The sequence below is a fragment of the Hibiscus syriacus genome, unplaced genomic scaffold (assembly GCF_006381635.1).
Source record: "Hibiscus syriacus cultivar Baekdansim isolate YM2019G1 unplaced genomic scaffold, ASM638163v2 tig00111088_pilon, whole genome shotgun sequence".
NCBI lineage: Eukaryota > Viridiplantae > Streptophyta > Magnoliopsida > Malvales > Malvaceae > Hibiscus > Hibiscus syriacus.
Window position 1 is genome coordinate 68,416 of NW_024062978.1, and position 24,509 is coordinate 92,924.

The 24,509-nt window shown below is 33.4% G+C and overlaps 2 protein-coding genes and 2 pseudogenes across 2 annotated transcripts; all 4 read right to left on the bottom strand.

Annotated features, from left to right (window-relative positions):
* Positions 1-5: 5 nt before the first annotated feature.
* Positions 6-3,424, bottom strand: LOC120152308 (annotated as a pseudogene).
* Positions 3,425-7,725: 4,301 nt separating this feature from the next.
* LOC120152202 (nuclear transport factor 2-like) lies at positions 7,726-11,963 on the bottom strand. The gene is made up of 10 exons (XM_039164472.1): positions 11,794-11,963; positions 11,317-11,387; positions 11,100-11,237; positions 10,594-10,882; positions 10,294-10,514; positions 9,998-10,181; positions 9,729-9,850; positions 9,593-9,652; positions 8,339-8,402; positions 7,726-8,017 (listed from the first exon to the last, which is right to left on the bottom strand). The coding sequence occupies exons 2-10, from the start codon at positions 11,368-11,370 to the stop codon at positions 7,758-7,760; spliced, it is 1,392 nt and encodes a 463-aa protein (XP_039020403.1). The 5' UTR covers positions 11,371-11,387; positions 11,794-11,963; the 3' UTR covers positions 7,726-7,757.
* Positions 11,964-13,274: 1,311 nt separating this feature from the next.
* On the bottom strand, positions 13,275-15,195 carry LOC120152328 (annotated as a pseudogene).
* A 2,464-nt stretch (positions 15,196-17,659) lies between these two features.
* On the bottom strand, positions 17,660-19,081 carry LOC120152329 (ER lumen protein-retaining receptor erd-2.2-like). The gene is made up of 6 exons (XM_039164580.1): positions 18,847-19,081; positions 18,542-18,741; positions 18,307-18,447; positions 18,136-18,216; positions 17,920-18,047; positions 17,660-17,773 (listed from the first exon to the last, which is right to left on the bottom strand). Exons 1-6 carry the CDS (start codon positions 19,079-19,081, stop codon positions 17,734-17,736), a joined length of 825 nt encoding a protein of 274 aa, XP_039020511.1. The 3' UTR covers positions 17,660-17,733.
* Positions 19,082-24,509: the final 5,428 nt, after the last annotated feature.

A 24,509-nucleotide genomic window follows, 5' to 3' on the forward strand; every position in this document is an offset into this window, starting at 1 on the left:
TACTTATTTGGGATTTAAACACTATGATGATAAATGTAGATTTATCACTGGGATGTTGCCCAAATAGGGGGACTTTTATACACCCAAAAATGGACACTCTGCAACTAGAGTGTAATCAATAGACCCAGATTATTCAGCTCCACTCTTTTGAAGCTGAGAAGCTATTGACTCCTGGTTTGCTGTTCCCGGTCACCGACCGTCCTCTATTGTAGTTTCAGAGCATTTCTGTGGTCCGACTCTGAGCCTTTCGCTTGTACTCTGTAATCATCATTCAAAATAAACCCATTGAATGTTTGTTACAAACAACAGCTGAGATAACAAGGATAGATAATCATCAATACACAATAGGTTTTTACTTTTATTGGTAATTGAATGGCGAGTATATGCCAAAAACTCTTCCCACTTGAATTTCCGAAGCTCCTGTTTTTCCTCTTCCGAAAGCTCAAAGTTAGGCTCCCTTCCGCACATGAAAGCGGCTCTACATATAAAAATATCTATCTATCAACATAACATGCAGTAGGACAGTTATATTACCGAAAAACCAATGCTAAGACCACATCTTAGCACATCATGAAATGACACAGGCCAACATTGTTTACTTATAGTCGATGACAAAAACAAAGCCAGTTCAAATTTTAGAAGGTAAACAATACGGAAACAAAAATGCAATAAAAGCTTAGCTCTTAAAGAATCCTTCATATAGAGAAGCTAATAGCATATACCTTCACCGCTTTTTCATACATGCCATTCCAATATTCTATTGGAATTTGCATATGAGCAGCACTTCATCATATTTATCATCAATATGCATGAACACTTTCAATGAAATTCGTTAATAACCATGAAGAACAATTTTTCCTCGTGTCAAGTTAAGCATGAAAATAAATGAATACAGCATGTTCATAGACTAATATATAAAGGTTAAAGGTTTTTGCATTTACGTCAAACTAGACTACTGAAAATTTTTTGCAAAACGTATAGTGATACTGATTAGAGTTTCTGTAGAAGTTGTAGAAGCAATCATTACAAGCAAGATAAAAGCTAACTTAATACCTGTCATATAAGCGTGCAGCTTCTTCTTGTGAACCAACAGTGCCTAAGTGAATCTGTTTCTTGTCAACTTTTATTGCGGCCTGCCATTTCATATTTTTGAAGTATACGCCCCTCATTAAGCAAGGTTCTTGGTTTGACACATGCTTCCTTCTGTGTCGCTTCCTTCGTTTGATTGGTTGCTCTACAGATTATACATTGTATAAAGGCATCCGTCAAAATGTAAAAAAATAAATCGGCTCATAGCATCAGACATTGGCACTAATGATTAACTACATGTTTAATAAGGAAGCAGCGCGGCATTGACTCAGCTCCAAAATATATACGTTCATCTTTATTCTAACAAAAAAGGGGTAAAAGTTAAAACACTGACTCCTCCTGAAACTGCTTCTCTATTTACGTCAAACTTGTTATTTATCAGAAGCAGCAAGAAGCCAACAAGAAGATACAAACCAACAAGAAGCCATAGACAAGTAAACTTTTCAATTTTGACAATATTAACAAACATGTGGAGTATGTGTTTCCAAAGATACAAACCTGGAAAAGGTTGATTATGATGCTCTTTCGATGAACCAGAACCAGAAATGTTTGGTGATCCACAGCTAACCTTAGCGAGGCTTTTCTGAGAGAGCCTAAATAGTTACATTTAAGCTTAATTCTAAAGTAAAGGCCAGAATTAAACATTGCATGCCACTTCGTATTTATCTATCATGAACTTGAGAATCCGAATCAGAACCACTTAATATATTCATTATGAACCGCTGTTTGCATGCATGCCAATTAAATAAACTAATAAAAGCAAAAAAATATTGATTAGAAATCCAAAACATCAAAGGGTTTCCACAAACAGTAAAACAGATTCTGTAATGCAAACAGTTGTTAAATATCATTTGTAATTGACAACTGACTATTTATCCTATAATTCAATCTCAAAAGGGAACCATCACCTAGTAAACAAGGTTTTTCTAATAAGGGTGCTCCATGATTCAATGGATTGACCAAGCATCCACAATTCGTTAATTTACCATATCCTTTTCATTTCTCGGTACTAGCAAAGGAACCCTTAGGATCACATACATGGTCAAGTTGAAAACACAAGAAAAGATACTATCATTACCAATTGCATATTTTCTATCAATTATGACTGAAGAAATAATTCTTTCTATTCAATGATCCCAAACAGCTCGGTTAGAGGAGGCAAAAAAAAAAGCAGCGCATACACCTACGTTTTCTCATAGATCCACCACCTTTTAGCTCACTAACCACACATGCCAAAAAAAAATGGCTTGGATGTTCATTTAACAATAACTAATAAACCAACCATGAATATTGACCAGTCTCATAAAAAGATGCAATTGTGATCGCCTAGTCCTACAATGCAGATACAGATAGCAAAACAAACAATGAAGGTAAAATTACCAAGCCTTCCTAAAATCCACAAAGACAAATGTTTTTTGTTTTTTTTTTATCTTATTTTGGATAAAGATTGATGAAATGACTTGCTCCTATAATTATTTTATCATGGAAAACAAGCCAGAAGAATATATAATTGTAGAAAAGATAAATTGCAAGACCAAATTAAGATTAGCAGGTGTTTAAGAGATGGGGGAAATGCATTATGATTTAAGATCCACAATGATATATTCTATGCATGTCGGTCACTGAAAATGTTGGATACTGATAAAAAAAACTAAAGACTATAGTAATCTTAACATAAAGTAAAGAGGCGTGATTTAGGCAAGCATCTCTAGCCCATGAGAAAAAAGGTAAAAAGAATATCAGCAAGCTGCCTGTTCATACACAATGGAAAAAGAAATAGTAATACAAACAACTGATACCGCCACAACCAAGAAGCGAATTAACAGTGAAATCATTTAATACTACACCTGGTCAATTGATTATTAATGCAATCTTACCCTGTGCATGTTGTTCATGGAATCAGAGGGCATGGGATGCAAACTAACTGATTTTGCATTCTGGCTTGAACTTTCAGGGGCATTTCCATTATCAAAAAATCTAGGAAGTGGAGTCAAAAAGAAACTCTTCCCTACAAACGGTCATCGAATTTCGTGAATGACACTATTCAATCATAACTTAGAACTTGATTACACTCTATCATAGTTTACTCAATACGGAGGCAAACAATTGAAGGACACACTTCATATAACACATATAGAAAATGTTCCTACTCATCGATATCGATAGGAGTAATTAATTATGTGCAAGATAAGGTACATTTGAACTACAGTTTACCAGAGCAGAGTCCCAGGAGTCTGCGTCTGCGTAAGCTCACCATGTTGGCAACCTTTTAATCAGTGAACAATGGCTAAATAGGTAGTCCTTCGCATCATTCTGTATGCCCACGCCCCTAAGGCTACCAAAGATGGGAGATTTATAAGTGGATTAAACAATTTAGAAAATGATGAACAGCAAAGAACATATTAGAAAATAACCAGGATGGCAAGTTAAATCAGAGGGCTGATATAGGAAATAGCTTCATAAGATAGTAAACGGGAACTAAGATATCACCTATTCTACTTAGATATAAAGCAAAATGAGAAAAAGGACAAGAGATACAGAGAAGGCCATCAAGACTATGGGTCAATGCAAGTAACTTGATGATGCTCCTAAGCAATTTAAACAAGAAATTCAAGGAAAAAATGGAGTTGCCGGGTGAAAACTCGCAGATGTTGATCAATTTTCTTGTTATCAAATACTAATATCAACCATACATACTTCTATTTGGTAGGCTGAAAACCAACTATTTTCTCATAACACGTACGATTGATTTCGATTTCAATAATGCTACATAAAGAAGCAAAGGGGTTAAATCTAAAGCCCATGCACGGATTGGAAAACAGTAGACTTGATGCTGGTAAAACATAAATCATTCATAAATGAAATTAGAGAAAATAATAATATGAAACAAACCAACGCAAATCCCATGAAACGTTTTCAGTCAACCCTCAACCCCTATTGAAATGGTATACTCTTCTAAAAGTTAAACAGGCTCCGGATAAGGGGGCAAGATGACACGAAGCTTAACCATAGTTTTCGTTTTCATTAAAAAAAAGGAAGATAAATTCATCATAATTTGCATAAAGTAAAACCAAAACTCCCATCATGCGAAGCTAACAAAGCTGTCCAATAAGTCTGGCTAATGAAAATCCCAATTATCTCCCCCTGGAAAACAAGTCAACCCCACCAACCTACCACCTTTCATGGAAGCGAAGGCAGTAAAAAACACAAGAGAACAAAAAAACCCAACCCCCAAAACACACAAAAAAACAAGGAGAAAAAGAAAACCACAGAGCCAAAGTCTTCTTCAAGCCAATCAAAGCGAAAAACCGGTCATGACTCCATGACCAGGAAAAACAAAAGCAACCCATTACAGAGAAGAAGATAAGCAAACAAAATAAAACGAAAGAAAAGTCATTGTTTTCATCAATTGTTTGGTACCTGAGATAGGGAAAAACAAAGGTGGTGGTTGAAGCAGCGTATAAACCGAGGAGACAAAAAAAAGTTTATTTTTAAGGATTAAAACCAAAATCTGGCAAAAGAAATCTGATGATTGTTTGTTCTGTACAAAAGAATGAAGGAAGATTGTGAAAGATGTAGAGAAAGAGTGAATTTAAGAAGTTGGTATTGTGGTGGTGGCGCATGCATCTACCACCTTTCTTGTTTGTTTTTATGTTAAATTTTCCCCCCGAGGTTTTTTACTTTTTTAGTGAAAACCCAATTTTATCAACGGGTCGTGAAGTTGCTAACGGTGTAGGGGGCAAAAAGAAAAAAATCAAACAAAACCTACAGCCAAGCCAAAGGCCAAGTCTTTGTGCAAAAAGAGAGAGAATGTTGAATTAATATGAATGAGAGAACTTGGAGAAAGGGGAACGTATGCTTGTGTTTTGTGTAACTTATGATTCCCGATTTACCCCTCTCCTTTTTTCTAAATACCATCTCTCTTAGGTCTCTTGTGCTTACCTTGCTCTTATTATTATTTTTCCTTAAAATTTTGTTTGTACTTTATACGAAACGGATATTATTAATATATGTATATACTTATTTTCAAAAATATTTATGAATCTAACTCTCTACATAATTATATGTTAAGCATAGAAATACCATTAAGCAAAGGTAATTGAGTACACCCACGAGTAGTCACTAAAACAAGTCTAGATTTATCAACAGAATTGATTCAAGTGATCAGCAGTTTAATATCGTTTAAGTAGGTCATAAGTTTGAATCCGTATGCAAAAAATTTTCATTAGAATTCTCACCTACTAAAATTAGATTGTGCGACGTAGATCGATCCGGATTAGAAGTCTAAACCCTATAATCATGAGGGCAACCAAAAACTAATTAAAAAAAGTATGAATTTGACATGGCACTAATCTAGAACGCAAGGTGACCAACGTGGCGGGTTAAAGAGGAAAGGTATGCAGGGGCGGAACACAATAAGGACATATGGGACCATGACCTCCCAAAAATTAAAAAAAAATTGATAATTTAGACCTTTAATTTTTTTATAAAAATAATTTGACTCCAACAAAATTTTTAGAATTTTAAATTAAACTTTAAATATTTTGAATGTTATTAATTAAATCTCTCTTGTAATTTTAAAAAATTCTCATTAAAATTTTAAATTTTTTAACTATAACTCAATTGTTTCGGGAAAAAATTGAATCTTTTAAAATTTTTGAAAATTTTAATTTTTAAACTTTTTAAATTTTAAGTTATTTTCAAACTCTATCATCACGTTCGGGCTTACATTAGGCAACGCAAAGTGAAAGGGGAAGGGGAAACTGGAAAAAGGGTAGTAGTGGAATAGAGAGGAATAATTAAATAGGGTCGGTGATGAGCGAAGGACACCGACGATGAGCTGATAGGTGGGGTGGCCTGCCAATGCCCAATGGCAAATAAGCATAGCTACTGCTCTGGGTAATGTCCCGCCAACCTCAACCCTATAAACATTTACCCCTCTTTATTATCTGGATTTGTACATGCTATATATTTACATATTATAAGAATTCTTTATTAATCTTATTATGTTTTCTGAATAATTATTTAGATGTATGCTATTTGCACTTATAATTATAATGTTATTTATAATTTTCAAAGGTTTTCTATATTAATTTCAGGATAAAATAGTTTTAAAGAAAAACTATTTAATATAACACTACCTTTGTATTATATATAAATTTCCACTTTGTTCTTTATACAATATTTCCAGTTAATTCATATATTATCATTTTGTTTTACTCATTATTTTAAAAGATATTTTTTGTTGAGAAAATATGTGGTCCAATCAAAAGTTACTATAGACTTGATCATATGAAACATAAAATTTTAAAAATATTTTAATTTTATTAATGTCATTTGACGTCAATAATATAGATTTTTAATAATAAAAATCTATTTTTAGATGCCAACTTTGTAATGTAACATAACAAAAATAAAACTTTCGTTGAATTTCCAATGCTTTGTTATTAATCTCTTTCAAGTTCGAGGAATTTAAAAGTTGGATTAATTTACTCCTTAGGATAACCAATTAAAGCTTATGATAAATTGTTATTTTTGGAGCCCTCCTATTGAAGATTAATTGATGAAGATCAAATGGAACTTATTTTTTTAAAAATAACAATAAAATTATATTTTAACCCTTTAAAATATAATTTACACTTACTCCCAGAAAAGTTAACGACTTTGTCACAAAACAGAATGTAATTCTTATTAAAAAAATCTTATTTAATTAAAATTCATGAAAAATAAAATCTGATAATTAACAAATCAATAACGAAAAATAGGGAAGCTATTACTATAAATAGAATTAAACGTGGCAAATATTTTTTATTAAAAGAGGAGGAAATAAAACCTAAGGGACTGTTTGTTTGTCTCTTATATTTATTTCGCACATCTGAATGATTCAGTACTGACTGATTCAGCAAAACAATGCTGAATGATTCAGTACAGAAGTACATTCTAAATCATTCAGAGCCAGTTATCAAACAGCATGTCACATTCAGAGCCTCTGAATCATTCAACGTTTAATCATTCTGAAATAAACAAACAACCTCTAAGTCAAAAGTTCGATCCACCAATTAGATTATTCAACAACTCTACCGTACGAAACACGTGCAACTCCGTTCACACATGTCGTTTTGTTTGTTTAACTGTGCGGAACGACACGTAGCCCAGCCGCTAGATGGATTTGACTTTTCCTGGCTGGTTGCCAAAAAAGTTGAGAGATGATGGGGCCCTGTGTGGTACCAGGCACTGGTTTAATGCAGACGCTACGATCGAATGACTGGTCGATTGTAAAGTAAAACCGGCGAATACTAGATGAACCCTGTTGCCCGCGGGCATTAGAACAAAGAGAACTAATTACATTACACAATTTTCCCATAAATAATAAGGACGACTAAGAGTCTAAGATGAGGTGTTAAATGAAATTCCATCAACAAAATTTTGTTGCAGATGCATCTTGTCCACAAGGCAACAAAGGAAAATGTGCCCCGAAAAGCCTGAACAATAAAAGTAACTCAGTTAACAAGAATTTAATCTGCACCACAGCCCAAAACCCTTCACTGTTATAACCCCTCATTGACAAATCTCATCGCAATGCAAATCGAGTTCTTTCTGCTAACTACACTGTAAATTCAAAGTTAAAATCTTTTGCCATTCTGAGGACAACTCCTAAATTAATTTCTTCAAGCAGGGGCAGATACAGTCGGTGCTACATTCTTGGCTAGCCCACCAGAGCGACTCACACGGCCACCATTACTATTTCCCACGTGCTCACCACTTTGATATCCATCACCTCCCCGGTTGAAATACCCTCCTCGATTATTGCTCCTGTTACCAAACTCGCCCCGGCCATAGCCCCTTCCACCACTGTAGTTTCCGCGACCTCTTGCTCCCTCATTTCTGTATCCAACCCCAGATACAGATGAAGACCGACCTCTGTTACCTGCATATGAAAAACAATCATATTGCAAGATGCAAAAATGTCTACACAAGTTTTGAAGTCCATGTTGCAAAATTTTGTCTCTACCATTTTTCATCCGAACAAGGACACATCGGTCTCATGCCAATAACAGCATATTTCATAAGTTGTGTGATAGAAACAGTGTCTCAACATTAACCTAAGAATCTACATTATCAGATCTCAATTCTAATTACTCTAATAATCATGAAATGGTTTACCATGTTACAAACCTACTACTCCAGTCATTTTCACTGAATCATGCAGACCACTTTAGTATAGACCTTAGTTAAAAATAAAACTTACCTCGAGAAGTAGATCGTTTTTCTTCAACGACTGCTTTACGCCCACCAATATTAATAGGAGAAGCCTGAAAGATGTTCGAAGAAAAATACGTAAATGTATTGCACCAAAAAAACAAATAAGAAAAAAGTAACAATAAACCACTCCCTTTGATAAACCCCCTCACTTTGCAATTGGAGAAGAATATCAAAAGTAAAATCAGGGATTTAGTTAAACTTGAAACCATCAACAGGATAATCAGGATTTAAAGAAAAAGAATGATCAAACTCAACCACAAAAAATTATGTTTTTTTAATGCAAGAGTGAGAGTCTAATGTTTGAAATGCAACTCCATATTGACAGCAAAGAATAATTTAGGCTAAACTCTACAGGTATCACCCAAGGACCCAAGGTTGTCAAGGCGAGCCCTTGGGTACACATAGGCACAGCAAAATTAAATTTAGCACTTCATCTACACTCAGGTGGGGCAAATTTAAAGAGGTTACTAAACATGATATTTATATATTTATTACTTAAATATACTCTAATTTTTAATATAGATTATATGAGTATGTCTGCACACGCCTCATTTTACTTAGGCAGGTACTTTTTCGCGCTTTGTGCCTCGGGCAATATGAAGCTCTTAGCACCATGATCAACATTGGTATCACCAATGTTCCATGAACCTTTTGTCATTCTTTAAATTATTTTTAATAATAAATGAAATTTATTTTAAATCTTACAACTTGAGAGATGCTAAAATACATGTATTGCTTTTTTACCACCAAACCAGAGGAAACCAATAAGCTTTAGGATTCCTTATCTGGTCTCTACAAGCGAGTTCCACTACCAAATCTTTATGTTTCTTTAACTTATCTGAGGTTATCCACATCCAAGCTTCTAGTGTTATACATATGATATGAAGGCATGGTCACCCTTGCACTACACAACTAGAGTCCACATCATATTCATCTATAGACATTATAGACCCAACACATTTTCCTCATTTCTATTAACTCCTAAAAGAAAACAGCATTTCCAACAAAATAACAGAAGGTTCACTTAAAATCTAGGCACATTCATAACTTTATTCAATTGATTTTTGAGAGATTAAATTAGAAATCTAGCCATAAGCTGAAGCAAAACCTTTATTGTCTGCCTGGGCAAAGGCAAGTTAAGAATTGCAGACCTTATTGCAACCCAGTGCCAATAGATCTCTAGGTAAAATGCATTATGATGAAAATAATGAAAAGATCAGCATAGAAAAATGATAAATACCTCTATCGCACTTTGCACAGAACTTGCCATTTCAAATTCCACGAAACCAAAACAGAAACCCTGTAGGGAAATATAGAGAATACATTAGTTGAATATACAGTCACAATCTATCAGTTGAAAATGTGCTAACATTTACCTTCTGGCTTCGAACTTGAATACCACCACTCTTAATAGGCCCAAACTTTTTAAATTCATTCTCCAGCATGTTAGGTGTAGCATTCAAAGGTAAACCTTTGATGTAGATAGAGGGACCTTCAGCTGTGCATGGTTAAAAGAATATATTTGAGTAGATGATTCACAGGAACGTAGACACATAAAGAAATAAAAAATATAATAAAGCATATAAGAAATAAATTGCATGCTAACTAGTTGAAAATTGTGCAGGCATGAAAAAAAAGTGTATACCTTCCACATCTTGATTATTCCCATTTTCTACAACATTGTTGCTGGAAACTTGCGAATCGGATGCTGTTGCAGGAGCAGATGGTGGTGCAGCAGATCTCGGTTGCTGATGAGATTTTGCTGAAGACTTCACAGGGGAATGCGTAGGGATTGATACAGGGATTGCATTCTCCTTCATAACCTTCAGCTAGAGCAATAATAGATGAAGCTAAAACTATTAGCTTAAAACATAAATTATATATCCAAAACCAATACCAACTCAAGTTTCAAAATGCAGCAGAATGCTACTCAATACATACAATAGATGCATATGATTTCTTTGGCACTTCCTTGATTTTGGAATTGGAATCAGCAACCATCTGTGAATCATCAAGAACCTCATCAACAACCTCGACCACTGGTGCTCCCTCTTCTTCATTAGAACCAGCACCATCCTCAGAAGGATTGCACACTTGCCCATTAGCTTCTTCTGGAAATGGTTCCATTTGCTCAATTTGATTCTCCAAAGCAGGTGAAGAATCTGCAGACAACCATTTACATCAATAGGAGGAAATCACTATAATTCTGTGTTTCAGATGGCATTATGGGTTTCCAATTACCTTGCTCAGGAGCAAGAGAGGTTTCAATATTATTAACTATATCTTGGCTCCCACTTTCTTGTATGCCATCATCAACGTATCTAAACATATCATTTAAAACAAAATAGCCCTTGTCTTGAGGAGCCAAAAAGAAAGTTTGAGTGAATTTTCGTCCCACTTTGTCCTTTAAAGTTAAATACCCAGTTACAAGAACAAGTACTCCTCCACTGTGAGAGTCCTGAGCATCCACACTTGTTATCTCTGCTTTGAATTCTCCATACTCAAGTGCTAGTATTTTCTCGTTGATGGCCTGGTCCACAAATGAAGCACCACAAATCAATTACATCAATCCAAGCTTATAAAGAAATAGCTTTCAAATGAGCAGAAAACGTGGTTTCAAAATGTAGCCTTGCACGACAGCATGAAAACAAAGAAGCAAACAAAACTAAAAGATAATGAACCATATCCTTAATTTGAAAGTTCAACTCAAGACAGATGAATGAAAAATATAGATAAAGAAACCTCACTTGCATAGTCGTCGTGATACTCATGATGCCATTTTCTTCAGGTCGACCAAGTTTACTACTATCATGGTAAAATCGGTGAACCAGTTCAGGAGATTGATGTAAGATAAGGTAGTATTGATGGACAAATGCATTCCCAACCTGAAATCACCAAAAATAGAGATCGAAACTTAACTTTGAGTGCATTATTAAAACATCCAAATACAAATGGAAAACATACAACATCGGGAGCAGGAGCTGTAATTCCGGCAGGGACTTGCTGTGTAGATTCCATTGACTAATTGTTCTAACCTGCAAATCAACAAAGGCAAACTGAAACCAGTACTCAAAACTCTAACCACAATTTTAAGTAGCAAGCCAAGAAAAAGAAAAACAGATTCCCCCTTGGGGAACCACAAAACCATCTAACATAACTACCGAACGAACGAACAAAGTGTTTTGAACTACAAAATGTATCATAAAAGAACTTCCGAGAAAATTATTCAGCGAAATCCTAGTGGATTGAACAATTGAACACAAATGTTGCGGTTAGATTTCAAAATTTTAGTTTTCCAGTAAAGCATCTCTTAAATCTAAAGATCGAGCACTAGTAATTGATATGAATACAAAATAGAGCCATCCAGGAAAAAAGCATATTCCAAAATGAAGAAATAAATGAAATTCAAGTATAGAATTAGTTGATAATGAGGTTACTTACCAGAGCTTTTAGATTCAGATCGCAAGGAGAATAGAGGTGAGAGTGGATAGAGTACTTTTCTTGATCTCTTCTTCTTTTGCGTTGGTTGCTCTTTCTCTCACCTCCCTTTGTTGAGAAAGTTTGGCGGTTTCTAGGGTTTTTGTGGACTTGAAGAGGCGCCAGCAAAAGGAAATACCGCTGCAAGTATTTATACCCCGAACAATAACAAACAATTTTAATTTATATGTCACAAACTAAAACTGATAAATAAATTATTATTATTATTATTATTCTTTGATGTTTTATAATTATAAGGTATGATTAATATTTAATAAATATTTTTTTATATAAATGTTATTTTATATTTATTTTAAATTAATAAAAAAATCTATATATTACGTTTTTATCTATCTTCGATGTTTATTTGTAATGATAAAATCCGGTCATAGTTATAAGATATTCTGATTATATTTACAACTATAGGTGTAATAACAAATAATTGTAGTCGATATAATAGATACAAAAATAAAAATAATTATAACAAATAAATCGCTATAACAAATATTCTTTTATGCGCGCGCGCATATATATATATATAAATAATCTCTTTTATTTGGTCAGACTTTTTAACACTATGATTTATGAGATTTTCTTTATCTTCATTTTTCTAAATATTCCTATATCCTCTATTTTATTTTGTTAATGATTGATTTATGATTTGTATAAATTAATCACTTTACAAATTATTGTTAATTGAAATTATTTGATTCATGATTGTGGACAATTTATTTACTCGATATCAAATTTAATTTCGAGTTATTATGTTAGACATTTTTCATTAAATTTTAATTATTATATTTTCATTAAATATTTTAATTTAATTAGAATCATGTAAATCTCTTGTTTTTGTTTATTTTACAAGATCATTCTAACATAATTATATATGATTTTAACTTCGTTATCACTATTATAACTTTTTTGAATATTAGTTATTTTTAAAAACTTCGACAATTTATTATTAATTAAAATTTTAAAATGATGTATGAGGCCTAATTTTAATAAGTTATTTAGCATATAGCATTACATAAAAGATGTATGAGGCCTAATTTTACCGAAGTATTGGCCTATTGTGGTCCTTATTGGGTTTAAGAAACACCGAGTCAAGTACCGACACAATGCGTTGCAAACAAGTTTGATTTCCCCCCCCCCCCTCTCTTTATTGCCCACTATTCTACTCTTTGTTTGAATCGATGTTTTGTTGTCACTATCTGCTCATCAACGTGCTGGTACAAAGCAGAATTAACCAATAGAATTCCATTACGCTAATCTGAAAAGTGCATCAATAGCACTGGAAAACGAGACAAGTTTGGCATGAAGGAAGCTGCACAAACTAAAAGAAAACAACACACGAAGAAAATGACCTAAAATCTTCTTGTCGAATTAATGCTGTTAGAGGGGCAAACATGGTCTAGAAAACAGGCAAAACAATCAGGCATATGGCTATATATTTGTTGTCTTTCACTAAAAGGCGGCGGGAACCATAGTGATGTGTCTGAGAGGATGAGAAACATCGGTACCACCAGCGTGCTGCACGAACTCGGCCGGGGTGAATGTAGTCCCATGGCAGACACAGATGATGCAGACTTCAGAATTGGTATATCTGTATAGAAAACCATTGATGGTTTTACCATTGGGGCCATTGCCCGTCGTCGAGACGCAGGGCATGTTCCGAAGGGAAAGGACGTGGTGGTCGTTAGTGGGCAGTGGAGGCCTAGGACTTAGGAGGCTTCCCCTTGGTATCTTTTGAGAAAGTGGTGGTTGTTGCAGTTTCGTTTGTCGAAACAGGTTTGCTGTTAACATTAGACTCGGTTTGGGGTTTGGGTTATTTCTTCGGATTCGATGGAGTGCACACTGTGGCATTCAATGATGGTGTTTTCTCGATGCTTTGGACGGAGTCCATTTGGTGAGAAGTAGCACTTTGTTCAGATTGGCTCTTTGGATTGCTCGCCGCTGAACAATTCATTGTGGCGTGGGGGTTCCGGTTTCACTGCTGCAACCACCTGAAAATGAATGGGAAATGAAATATAAGAACAAATGGAGAGGATTGATAATCATCACATGATTTCATCTAACGTTTTGAATAGCCCTTTTGATTTTTAAAACATAAATAATAACATAATATTTGCATTAAAAAATGGTAAAGGACGTACCTTGATTAGAATAGCTTTGAAGATCCGAACCCGCAGAAGAAATACACATTGTAGACCCGTTTGAGCCTGTTTTCTTCTTCCTTTCATATCTGCTAATATTCTGTTCTGAATAATATCCATTTACACCATTCTGACCCGATTCCCAAGCCGTCTGAAACGACGGAAACCCGCCATTCACAGCCACCGCCAGCGGCTGCACAACGCCCTTCTCATTCCCAGTTACATCGCCCCAACAAGGCACAGCATTTACGCAAGAATACGCAAACCCATTGGCGAGCGGCCCGAACTGGATCTGCAAATACGGGCCCGGGACCCGCACCGGGATTACCGGACATACCAACGGGTTATTCAGCTTGCCGCTCGAATTACGATTTACGTTACCAGAAAACTCTTCAATTGCATTCCCTTTCTTCCATTGCACCGGCGCCGTTGTCTTTGCTTTGATACTCTGCTCCGGTGACATATCCCTCTCTTTTGCTGCTTGTGTTCTCTCTTCTTCCTCGCTTCTTGTCGCCTCAAAGCTTGAACCTCACGTTTCGTTTGGGGATCAAAAACAACGCTTTCTCCGAGATCTGCGACGGAGTTATTGCTGGGTTTTGGTTCGTTTTTTATGAGCTTTAGTTTCTCGGCTTTTCCAAAGCTTCCTCCGATGGATAATCCCAGGTCTAGCTCAATTTCATCCTCCCATTATCCCACAGTTTTTTTTCCATTTTCAAATTGCTCCGAAAACAAAACCAACGATTCTTGCTAAAACCTCATGCTACAAATGAAGAATCGAAATATATTAAAAACACAATGAAGATTGTACTCTCTTTGTACCGATATTTGCTTTTATATGGCTTCTTTGCTTGAATTTAGATTTTCATGGGAGATAAAAGGGCAGAGGGAAGGCCACGTGGCGTGATGGGAGAAGGGGATGAAGGACTGGTGTTGACACGTAAGAGTGTTTTCGGACAGATGTGGCGGGATTGGAAGTTCTCTGCCCTCGGATATAGGGTGACTAAAATTTGATTTGAAAAATTAATTTTTTTGATTTATTTTGATTCGAATTGAGTTCACATTTCAATTTCATAAATTTGAATCGAATTTTTTTTAAATCTAAATCAAATAATAAAATATAACTCGAATAATTTAAAAAATTTTGACTTTACTCGATTCAATCTGATCGAACACTCACCCTACTCGGATATCTGCCCATTTGGTGTCCATCCATCTCATTATGACACGTTTCAGCAATTTGATTTTACTAGTATGTTTTTGGTTTAATTCCAAATAAGTTCTCAAACTATAGCATAATCTTTATTTTGGTAGCCAAATCTCTAATCATTCTAATTAAATCTTTAAAAAATTAACATAACATTAATCAGATCCTTCATCAATCTAGCTCGGGACTTTAATTTCAGCTCACGTAGGGTATGTTTAAACATATATTATTAAAAATAAATAATATATATTACCTTATATTTATCTTAGATTAATCAAAAGAAATAAAAAACCCAAATTTTGTTATTAAATATTTTTAACAGTTATATTCAAGTCTGAATTTACATTTAATATTTCAATTAACGATAATATAATAATAATTTAATTAAAATATTTTTAAATTAAAGTACAAATCTGCAACCTAAGAGGTTACGTGAAGATGTTTGTTGAAATCGACATTTTTTATGAACCTTCCACTAAATTTTAATATTAAAAAATTACACTGATTAAAGTTGCATTGGTGAATCTGCCAGTTTATTTCATGTTCATATTTTCTATCCCGAAATGGATAGCTGAGTTGATTAATTCGCTTACAGCGAGATTTTTGTGGAATATTAAGTCTATTAGAGGGATTCATTGGATAAAGTGGACTAACGTCTGTGGTCCAAAATCTCATGGGGTTTGAACATTTTCGACGTCAATACTAAAATTAGTGCGTTACTGAATAAATGGATTTGACGTTTTTATGAGGATAATGAATGTTTGTGGAAAAAGATTATAATGGAGAGGTATAATTATGGCCCACAACTGCTTTTGCCTAGAGCTGTCAATAAGCGAAATTCTTCTTGGGTGTGGCGTGACATCATTAACCCGGCTGTTCTGTATGACAATGGATTTGTATCGGAGGTAAGATGTGTTATGGGTAATGGGTCCATAGTTGAATTCTGGTCAGATCATTAGACTGATGTTCGTTCTTTAAAAGATTCATTTCCAATAATATTTGGGGTAGCGGTAAAAAAATCTGATAGTATTACAGAGTTTAGGCGTTGGATTGGCAATGTATGGGAGTGGAATATTCAACTCAGAAGAGAATTATTTGTTTGGGAATTGGATGTTTGGAGTGAGTTCTTGTCAGTATTGGAAAGAGCTGTCGGGTCTAGTTCAGAATCAGACAAATTAAAGTGGTCAAGCTCGTCTGATGAAAGTATAATTCGAAGGATTATTGTTCTAGATTGGATTCAGTTGGGAAAGTGGCAGATCCGAGTTGGAATCCGGTCTGGTGTAAGTAAATTCCATTAAAAATTTCTGCTTTTGTGTGGAAAGCCATGCATCAAAGACTGCTAGTAATTTCTGAATTGGTTAAGCGAGGTATTGATTGCAACGATAACCAGCTTTGCATTTTTTGTAATTGTTGTATAGAAGATCAAAGTCATTTGTTGATTCATTGTGATGTCTCGTGGCATGTATGGCAACGATGGTGCAAGGTATGGGAAGTCGATATTGTGTTTCCTAGAAATGTTAATGAGCTAATTATAATCTGGTTTTCTCATAATGTTAGAAGGAAAAATCTGTTGTTATGGCAAATCGGATTTTTTGTTGATTTGGAACTTATGGCTTGGTAGAAATAAATCTAGGTTCGAGGGCAAATTATTCTGAGTAGATCAGATCTTCTATTCAGTTCTGTTGCAAATAGGAATGTGGATGCACTTCTTGTGGCCAGTGAAATTTCCATGCGTACAAGATTTTGTTCGTTGTCCAGGTTCCTTTCTTTTTAGCTGATGACAGTGTTGGTTTTACCTGTGTTTGTTATACTGCTTATATATGGTGTTGTTATGCTGGTTTTCATTGGAGTTAATTGCAGCCGGTTTCATACTTCGTTGTAGTCTTATGCTAGTTAGTGTAGGCTTTGTTAAGGGATTTGTATATTAAGTTGTATCTCGTTAGCTTGACCAGATTTTATTTTGATTATCAGGTTGGGGTATTTGTTTGATTGCTGCAATTGAAAGTTCTATTCGACTGTAATTACCACCCTATGGCACACTCATTTTCCTCTAAAAAGGCTAGGGAGATTTTTTAATGAGGTTCTTTGGGTGGTGTACTTTGGTCCTTATTTATACAAAATACATCTCTTTCAAAAAAAAAAAAACTTATTTGTGATTTTCCTTTTCCTTTAAAATTGGTGCAAATCGCTAAGAAAAGAAATTAGGAGTAGGGGAATGACGCGTGGCATATATGCATGAAGAGCTGGTGATGAGTCAGAAACAGCTATGATAGCGTAGGCACTTTCTGAACACTTGTTCCAGTATACAGATACGTGGTGCGAGATCTCCTTGTCCCCGCGAATCTCGACCGTTCTGTTCAAACATTCAATTATTCTGCCAGAATAAACAATAATCCGACTGATATGGACAATCCATATCACTTGCAAGAAATACCAGAAAACTTGAACTACATAAGTACATCATGGCTGTTTGAATTAAGCTTCAAAACAGATGAACTTAAGTCATTTGTTTGTCCATTACATTGCCTAACATTAATTTCAAATTTTCTAAACTGGCATCCTGATTATTAGTTGGCCCTGCATAAAGCTGCCCAAAAAAAATAAACAATATGAAGATCTATTTATACTTATATTGGTATTGATATTTCCATCTAGCGACGGTGTATTAAATATATCTAGAAATAGAAAGAAATCATGGCTTAGGGTTTAGAGAGATAGGGAAAAATGGCAGACCTCTTGATATAATAGTAACAAAAGTCAACCAAGATGAATGTTTGGACAATTTCTGCGAGGATGGCCATGGGGAACCACAAGTAACCATACCCGACCAAGAACAGATAAGTCCCTCCTGTCTCATAGACCTTACGTATACCATATATATAGCAACGGTTAACATTAATGCGTTAGTCATGATTATTAACAGATTGTGCAGAGAGTCAAAAAATTAACCTGGATAATCCAATTAGCGCAGGAGAGGAACCTGGCAACACCAAGTGCAAACACATAATGGGCCGTAACCGGTTCGATCATCTGTAATATTGAATAAACTATCATGAAACCAACATCTCTGGTTTCTTATTTATACACGTGTGTAGGCATATATATATTTATATATGAAACCTTTGCATTCTGCATCATGCGAAGCTGTGGCGTAACTGAAACAGCTTCCAAATAAACACAAAAGGCCCAAAGAAGACGACTGATGTACATATCAGAACCGCGTGGGTGGATTAGCACAGCAAGTATGGCACAGGGCACCACCTGTGAATTACATTTACGTATATATAACATCGTAAAGTATGTGTTAAAGAAACACAATGAAATGTGTTTTGTCTTGTAATAATTTTGCGATTACCATACTGTAGAGGGGAAAATTATCAAGGTCCTTGATGTAGGTAGACTTGAGGTTGGACCGAATCATGAATATAAGCCATGCAGTGAAAACGAAGGTGGCTAAATCCAGCAGTGTATGGATGTCACCTTCCAGCATGAAGCTGCACACTACTCTTACTGCTAAAAACATCGCCGTGAGTTCTTGAGACTTCAACGAAAGGCCTTAAGAAGAAAACACAGAGTCTTCGTTTATTGATAATCAGCATGATAATAAACAATGCTATAATCATTGAATATATATATATATATATATATATATATATGTACCAGAACATGTCCTCTTGGTAGTAAGCTTGTAAATCAAAGCAACAATCCCAGTGGCGTGGGTGAGCTCGGAGGCAATAAAGAAGTGATTGTTGTCTTTCAGTATGAGCTTCATTGCGGTGAAAGATAACACCAACGCCATTACTGCAAGGAAGACCTTCAGCAACATTGGTTGCTTCCATATCCAATATTCGAACACCTCTTTCATCGCCGATTTTGAATCTTTTTTACTCCCCATTTCCACCCTTTTCTTTACGCAGAGATTCAGAGAAGAGAAGATGGATAGTTTTGAGAGTAAAAAAGGTGGCGTTTTGGAGAGTTGTGGAAATGGCAGATTGGACACTGTGAGAAAGAGACAAAGGAAAAGTCGCTTTTGGTGAAGACACGAATAGCGCATGCAGGAGGCCAGGGTGAATTATGTGGCATTAATGGCATTTGACGTGGATTTCCTTTTTCATGATATGAAGATTAACCAAATAACGAAATTGGAGCATTTTCCTGCTGATGTGACACTAAAGGATCTAAAAATTAAAAAATAACTCTAAAATTTTATTTAATAATGAATATACGTTTAATCCTTAATAGGCTTAAGGCATCTGCCCCTACAATTTGGTACAATAGTCTTTTATCCACTTAAACGTAGGAGACTTGATGCATCTGCCCAATGATTTGGTACAGTCATTTTTATCCTTTAAAATCCAAACCTAAACTCATTTAAAATTTTATCCTTTTTAATGTTTGTACTTATGGACTAAACTGAATATTTAAATTTAAAATTTAAAATTTAAATCAATTTTTTATTAATTTTAAATAATTATAAGATAACATATACTTATAAAGCCTTCTAACTTATTAACGATGCACACATATTGAAGTAATTATTCGAACCCAAAACCTATAACCGTAAAAATTAGTGGTGAATTCACATATATCTTAAGATGGGCACGTGTTCACCTTATAATCCAATTTTTTCGATTAGTTATCTATTTTATTAGTAAAGTCGACTCTGAAATTATATTTATGTCTACTTCATTCAAAAATTTTATATTGTTAACATACGTGTGTCATCCTATAAAATAATTGTAAATTTACTTATAACGTACTTTTTTTTACTATTGAAACTATTTAATGATTTTAGTTTAAACTAAATTTAGATAAAATTTATCTTAATTAAAATAATAAAATATTGATAAACTGAAAAGACTAAATGAATTTTTATAATAAAACTATAAAATGTTTTTAAAAATATCGACAAAATTTGGATTAAAAATATCTACATAACAGGTCTGTCTTTTTTATATTAATCAACTGGCAATATATATTATATATATTAGAGGTGGGTATACGGGCTATCCGCCCGTTTAGTCCGCATGTTTTGACGGTGCGGACTTAAACGGAGCGGTTTAAAAAGCCCGCATTCATAAACGGTTTTGAATTTTAAGGCCCGCGAGTAAGCCCGTTTAACCCGTAAATAAAAATAATTTTAAATGCTTTAAATGCAATAAAAATAATATTCTAACTTGCTACACCTTTAAAAATGATCTAGTAACTTGAAAAGGAAGGTGACACTGTTAAAATAATAAATAATATTTAAATTCCATTTTAAATAGCCGGAAATAATTATAAAATAATATTTTTTTAATCTTTTAATCATTAATATATATATAACGATATAATTACTTAAACTCAAAATTAAAAAAACAATATTCACTTATATCACCAAATTGAAAAACAAATAAAACAATAACCACATTATACTTTTATAAAACACGATTACTCAAGACTATAATATGAAGACACAGAAGTGTCTGCAAACAGAAATTCAAACATAAAAATTCAACAAAGTTAAACATTATACAAATCTAACAATTTTCCTTTTGTAAAAGCCTTTAAAAGTTGAAAAGTATGTTTTCAATATTTTCTTTTATTTTTCTTTCTTATTTTTAATCCAAATATTACGTGTCATGTGATATATTATTAGAATATCGCGTGACTTTTTATAATTAAAAAACGAAATAGATAACATACTTCATGAAAAAAATAAAGGTCAAAATTAAATAAAAAAAGCTTTAAATGCCAAAGTGACAATGATGTAAATTTTATAAGACTAAAATACTATATAAATCTTTTAACTTTTATTTTTTAAAATGAATAATAATTTGATACATTGTAAATGAAAAAAAAAATATCAAGCAACGGTAGAATTATGATAAAGGCCCTAATAAATTTAAGAACTACAATGGTTATAAATAACATCATATTTATAGGTAATTTATTTTCTTTTTCTATAAAATTCTTTAAGTTTATTTTCTCTAAATTTTATAAATTTTAAATTAAGCGGGCTATTGCGGGCTACCCGCTGTTATACCCATTAAACCCACGGGTTTAACGGTCCAGACTAAAAAGTCCGTAATTTAAATGAGCTGCAGTTTTTGATGTCTAAACCCCGTATGGGCCACGAGTTAAACGGGTAGCCTGCGGGCTTTAACCCATATACCCACCTCTAATATATATAGAAAGAACAGTAAGATCTAATATATAAAACTTTTTAATTTTAAGTATAATCATCCATTTATATTTTTCTAATGAACTTAAGTTTATTTAAAATCAAATAGCTTTACACTATTTTATTCTTGCCCCATATATTATAATCGGGGTGTTGTCAATTCGTTACCAACCCACAACAGTTGGTGAAGTGGTGCACGTGATTTGCAGGCAGGAACTAGCAGACAACAAGCCCAATGAGATAGGGTTTTTTTGTCGGTTCACATGCCACCGAAAATATATTTTTTTAAAAGTCCAAAATTTTTAAAAATCTTAAAAACCTCCTCCAAACTTTAAAAACCCTAAACCTAGTCCTTATACCCATACCCATCACCGTTTGTCACCGATTGAACTTCCACTTGACAGCCCGTCCACCAAAGATCAGTTACTCGACGAACAACCACCATAACAACAGTCAAATACTCCTAAATTTACGACAAAAGCTACCCCGACGCTAATCTTTGAACGCGACGAAACGACAATCATCGCGAATCACATTAAGGACGCACCATCCAAATACGGAGATTGCAAGGACAATGTCAGTGTCAGTGGTTGGAAAGGGAGAAGGAATTAGGGTTGGGGATTTGAGGATTTTATGGATCTAAGGCTTTTTGAAATTCTAGAAAAAATAACGTTTTTAAAATAAATATAGTATTTTGTTAACAATTATCAGAGTATGACACATGTCTATTAATAAATTTTGAACGGCATTATGATCCGAGCACCTATAGTGTTAACGTTAGGCACCTGGATGATTCAAAAAATAATTTAGACACCAAATTATAAAAACGGTATAGTTTGGACACCCATTTTATAATTAAGCCATAAGAAATTGAGGAAAAGTACGAAGGCAACCACTAAGCAGGGTCTTGCAATGCTGGCGTTTGACCTTACGTCACCGTTGAAAGAAGGCAACTCTTAAGCATTTGATTAGGGTTTGAATCTAAAGTTAATCAACATTTATTAATCATTCACCTGACATATCCTTTGAAGGCTCTGTTTTCCAGGTTTGGTGAGACATAGATCCCATGTCGAACTTTCGGGAATTTATACGGTGTGGTCCATAATATACAGTTAAAAAATAAGATATAAATTTTGTTATTATTTAAATAATAAAATGAGTAAAAAATTATTTTAAATATTATTATTTCTATCTAAAAATTAATATTTTTTTTAATATTTTTGATAAAATGGTTAACAATAACAAAATCGATAAAAAAATAATAAAACCGGTAATGTTTTACCGATTTTATTAAGAAACTCAGTAAAATATCCACTAATAATAAAATCGATAACGCTTTAATAATAGTAATTTTTTACTTATTTTATTATTTAAATAATAACAAAACCAATAACGTATTTTTTAACAATATATTAAGACGCACCAAGTGATCGTTCCCCGAACTTTCTCATACCCATTTTCTTTATAAAAAGCAGCGCAATTATATTGAAGTTTGGATCTGGTAAAGAAGAACCATTAATCATATCTATTAAACTCGATGATAAGTAAATTAATTTTTTAGAAATAAATGAAATAATTTAAGGGTAAAACTTAAAATGGTCCCCCGACTATAGAATATTACTTTATTAAGTCCATCAACTATTAAAATTTATAAAATAATCACTCGACTATTCATTATGTTCCAACTTTCAAACTCATCATTTCCGTTAAAAATTTGACAATTGTATAAGCTGGACATTAACTCGATGACTGAGATATGATAATTGTTTGAGATATTGGGATCATATTTTATCATATCACAGTTAGTATGTTAACGTTCAACTCAGAATACCGTCAATTTTTTTTATCGAAAAATGACGAGTTTGGAACATAATGAATAGTCGAATGATTATTTTGTAACTTTTAATAGTCGAATGACTTAATAAAATAATATCTTATAGTTAAGGGACCATTTGTACACTTTACCCATAATTTAATTCTTTTTGATTTAAAATAAAACAAGTAAAGATATTATTTTAGATTATTTTAAAAATAAATAAAACAATTTGTAAATAAATAAAACTATAGATACTTGAACAATACACTCAAACTGACAACTTCCTATTTAAATATCTTCAATGTTGAAAATTCAGAAATATATATCTTCGATTTGTTAAATGTTTAATTTTTATATTGACACCCCTCATATTTTCAATATTTATTTTTCACTATATTTACCAGATATCCTAAAAAAAATACGTGGATAGCACATAATAATAAATTTCAATGTGCTCCACAGTGGCAACCAAAACTTCTCTTTCGCTTTTCCTTTATTTAAGGGTGCATTTGGTTAAATTATCAGTGAGAATATAAGATTACTAGGGAATAGGATTACTGGAAATATTGTATTTTGTGTTTAGTTGGTTTAGCAGGAATGTAAGATTACCGTGTTTAGTTAAAGGAATAAAAGATTATTGGAATGTATATTTTACCAAATTATCCTTATTATATATTTGTTTTTTAATAAGTTAAAAAAATATTTATATATTTTATTTAAAAAAATTTAAATTAATAAAAAATATTTAATTTTTTTTACAAAATTAAAAATATAAAAAAGTTGAATGAAAGGGTAAAATTTTATTTTAACTCCTGAATTTTATATAAAATTTTAATTATAGATTTTTTTGTAAATCTAAAATAATTTAAGGATAAATTTATAATTTAATCTTCATAGAATTTTTATTATTTGACAGAAAATGATATTTTTGAAAAAAAAAATATAGAAATTTTAGTCTAAAACGCCTTTAATCAAACAATACCTAAGGAAATGAAGATAATGACATTTTCGGTAATATACCGTCAAAAATCTTCTATTGGTAACAAAACATTACCGAAAATGAGATTCTCGACTTACCAAATATGAGAATGTGAATTCTATTCGTATAAGAATCTCATATTCCCCGAATCAAATAGCCCCTTATTCATTGAGCCGCCGCCGTCATTTTCCCCCAACGCAAATGGCTCTTACGGATGACAAAACCTCCGGTTGCTAATTGCTTTTGGTCTGATTTAAATATGTTTTTTACTTCAAAATTTCTCTCCCTCCCGTAATATTTTTGGTTTTTATCCACACATTTCAAAGATCAACGGCAACCCTACATATCAATCCTATTCCATTGGA

Excerpts from the sequence above, each read along its gene's own strand:
- LOC120152329 (XM_039164580.1), bottom strand. The coding sequence starts at position 19,081 with ATGGGGAGTAAAAAAGATTCAAAATCGGCGATGAAAGAGGTGTTCGAA. Across the intron at positions 18,048-18,135 it reads GCGCTAATTGGATTATCCAG|GTCTATGAGACAGGAGGGAC; the intron begins GTTAATTTTTTG and ends GGTATACGTAAG. Across the intron at positions 17,774-17,919 it reads TGTTACTATTATATCAAGAG|CTTTATGCAGGGCCAACTAA; the intron begins GTCTGCCATTTT and ends TTTTTTGGGCAG.
- LOC120152202 (XM_039164472.1), bottom strand. The coding sequence starts at position 11,370 with ATGGAATCTACACAGCAAGTCCCTGCCGGAATTACAGCTCCTGCTCCC. Across the intron at positions 10,883-11,099 it reads GTATCACGACGACTATGCAA|GCCATCAACGAGAAAATACT; the intron begins GTGAGGTTTCTT and ends TTTGTGGACCAG. Across the intron at positions 9,653-9,728 it reads TTCAAGTTCGAAGCCAGAAG|GGTTTCTGTTTTGGTTTCGT; the intron begins GTAAATGTTAGC and ends ATTTCCCTACAG.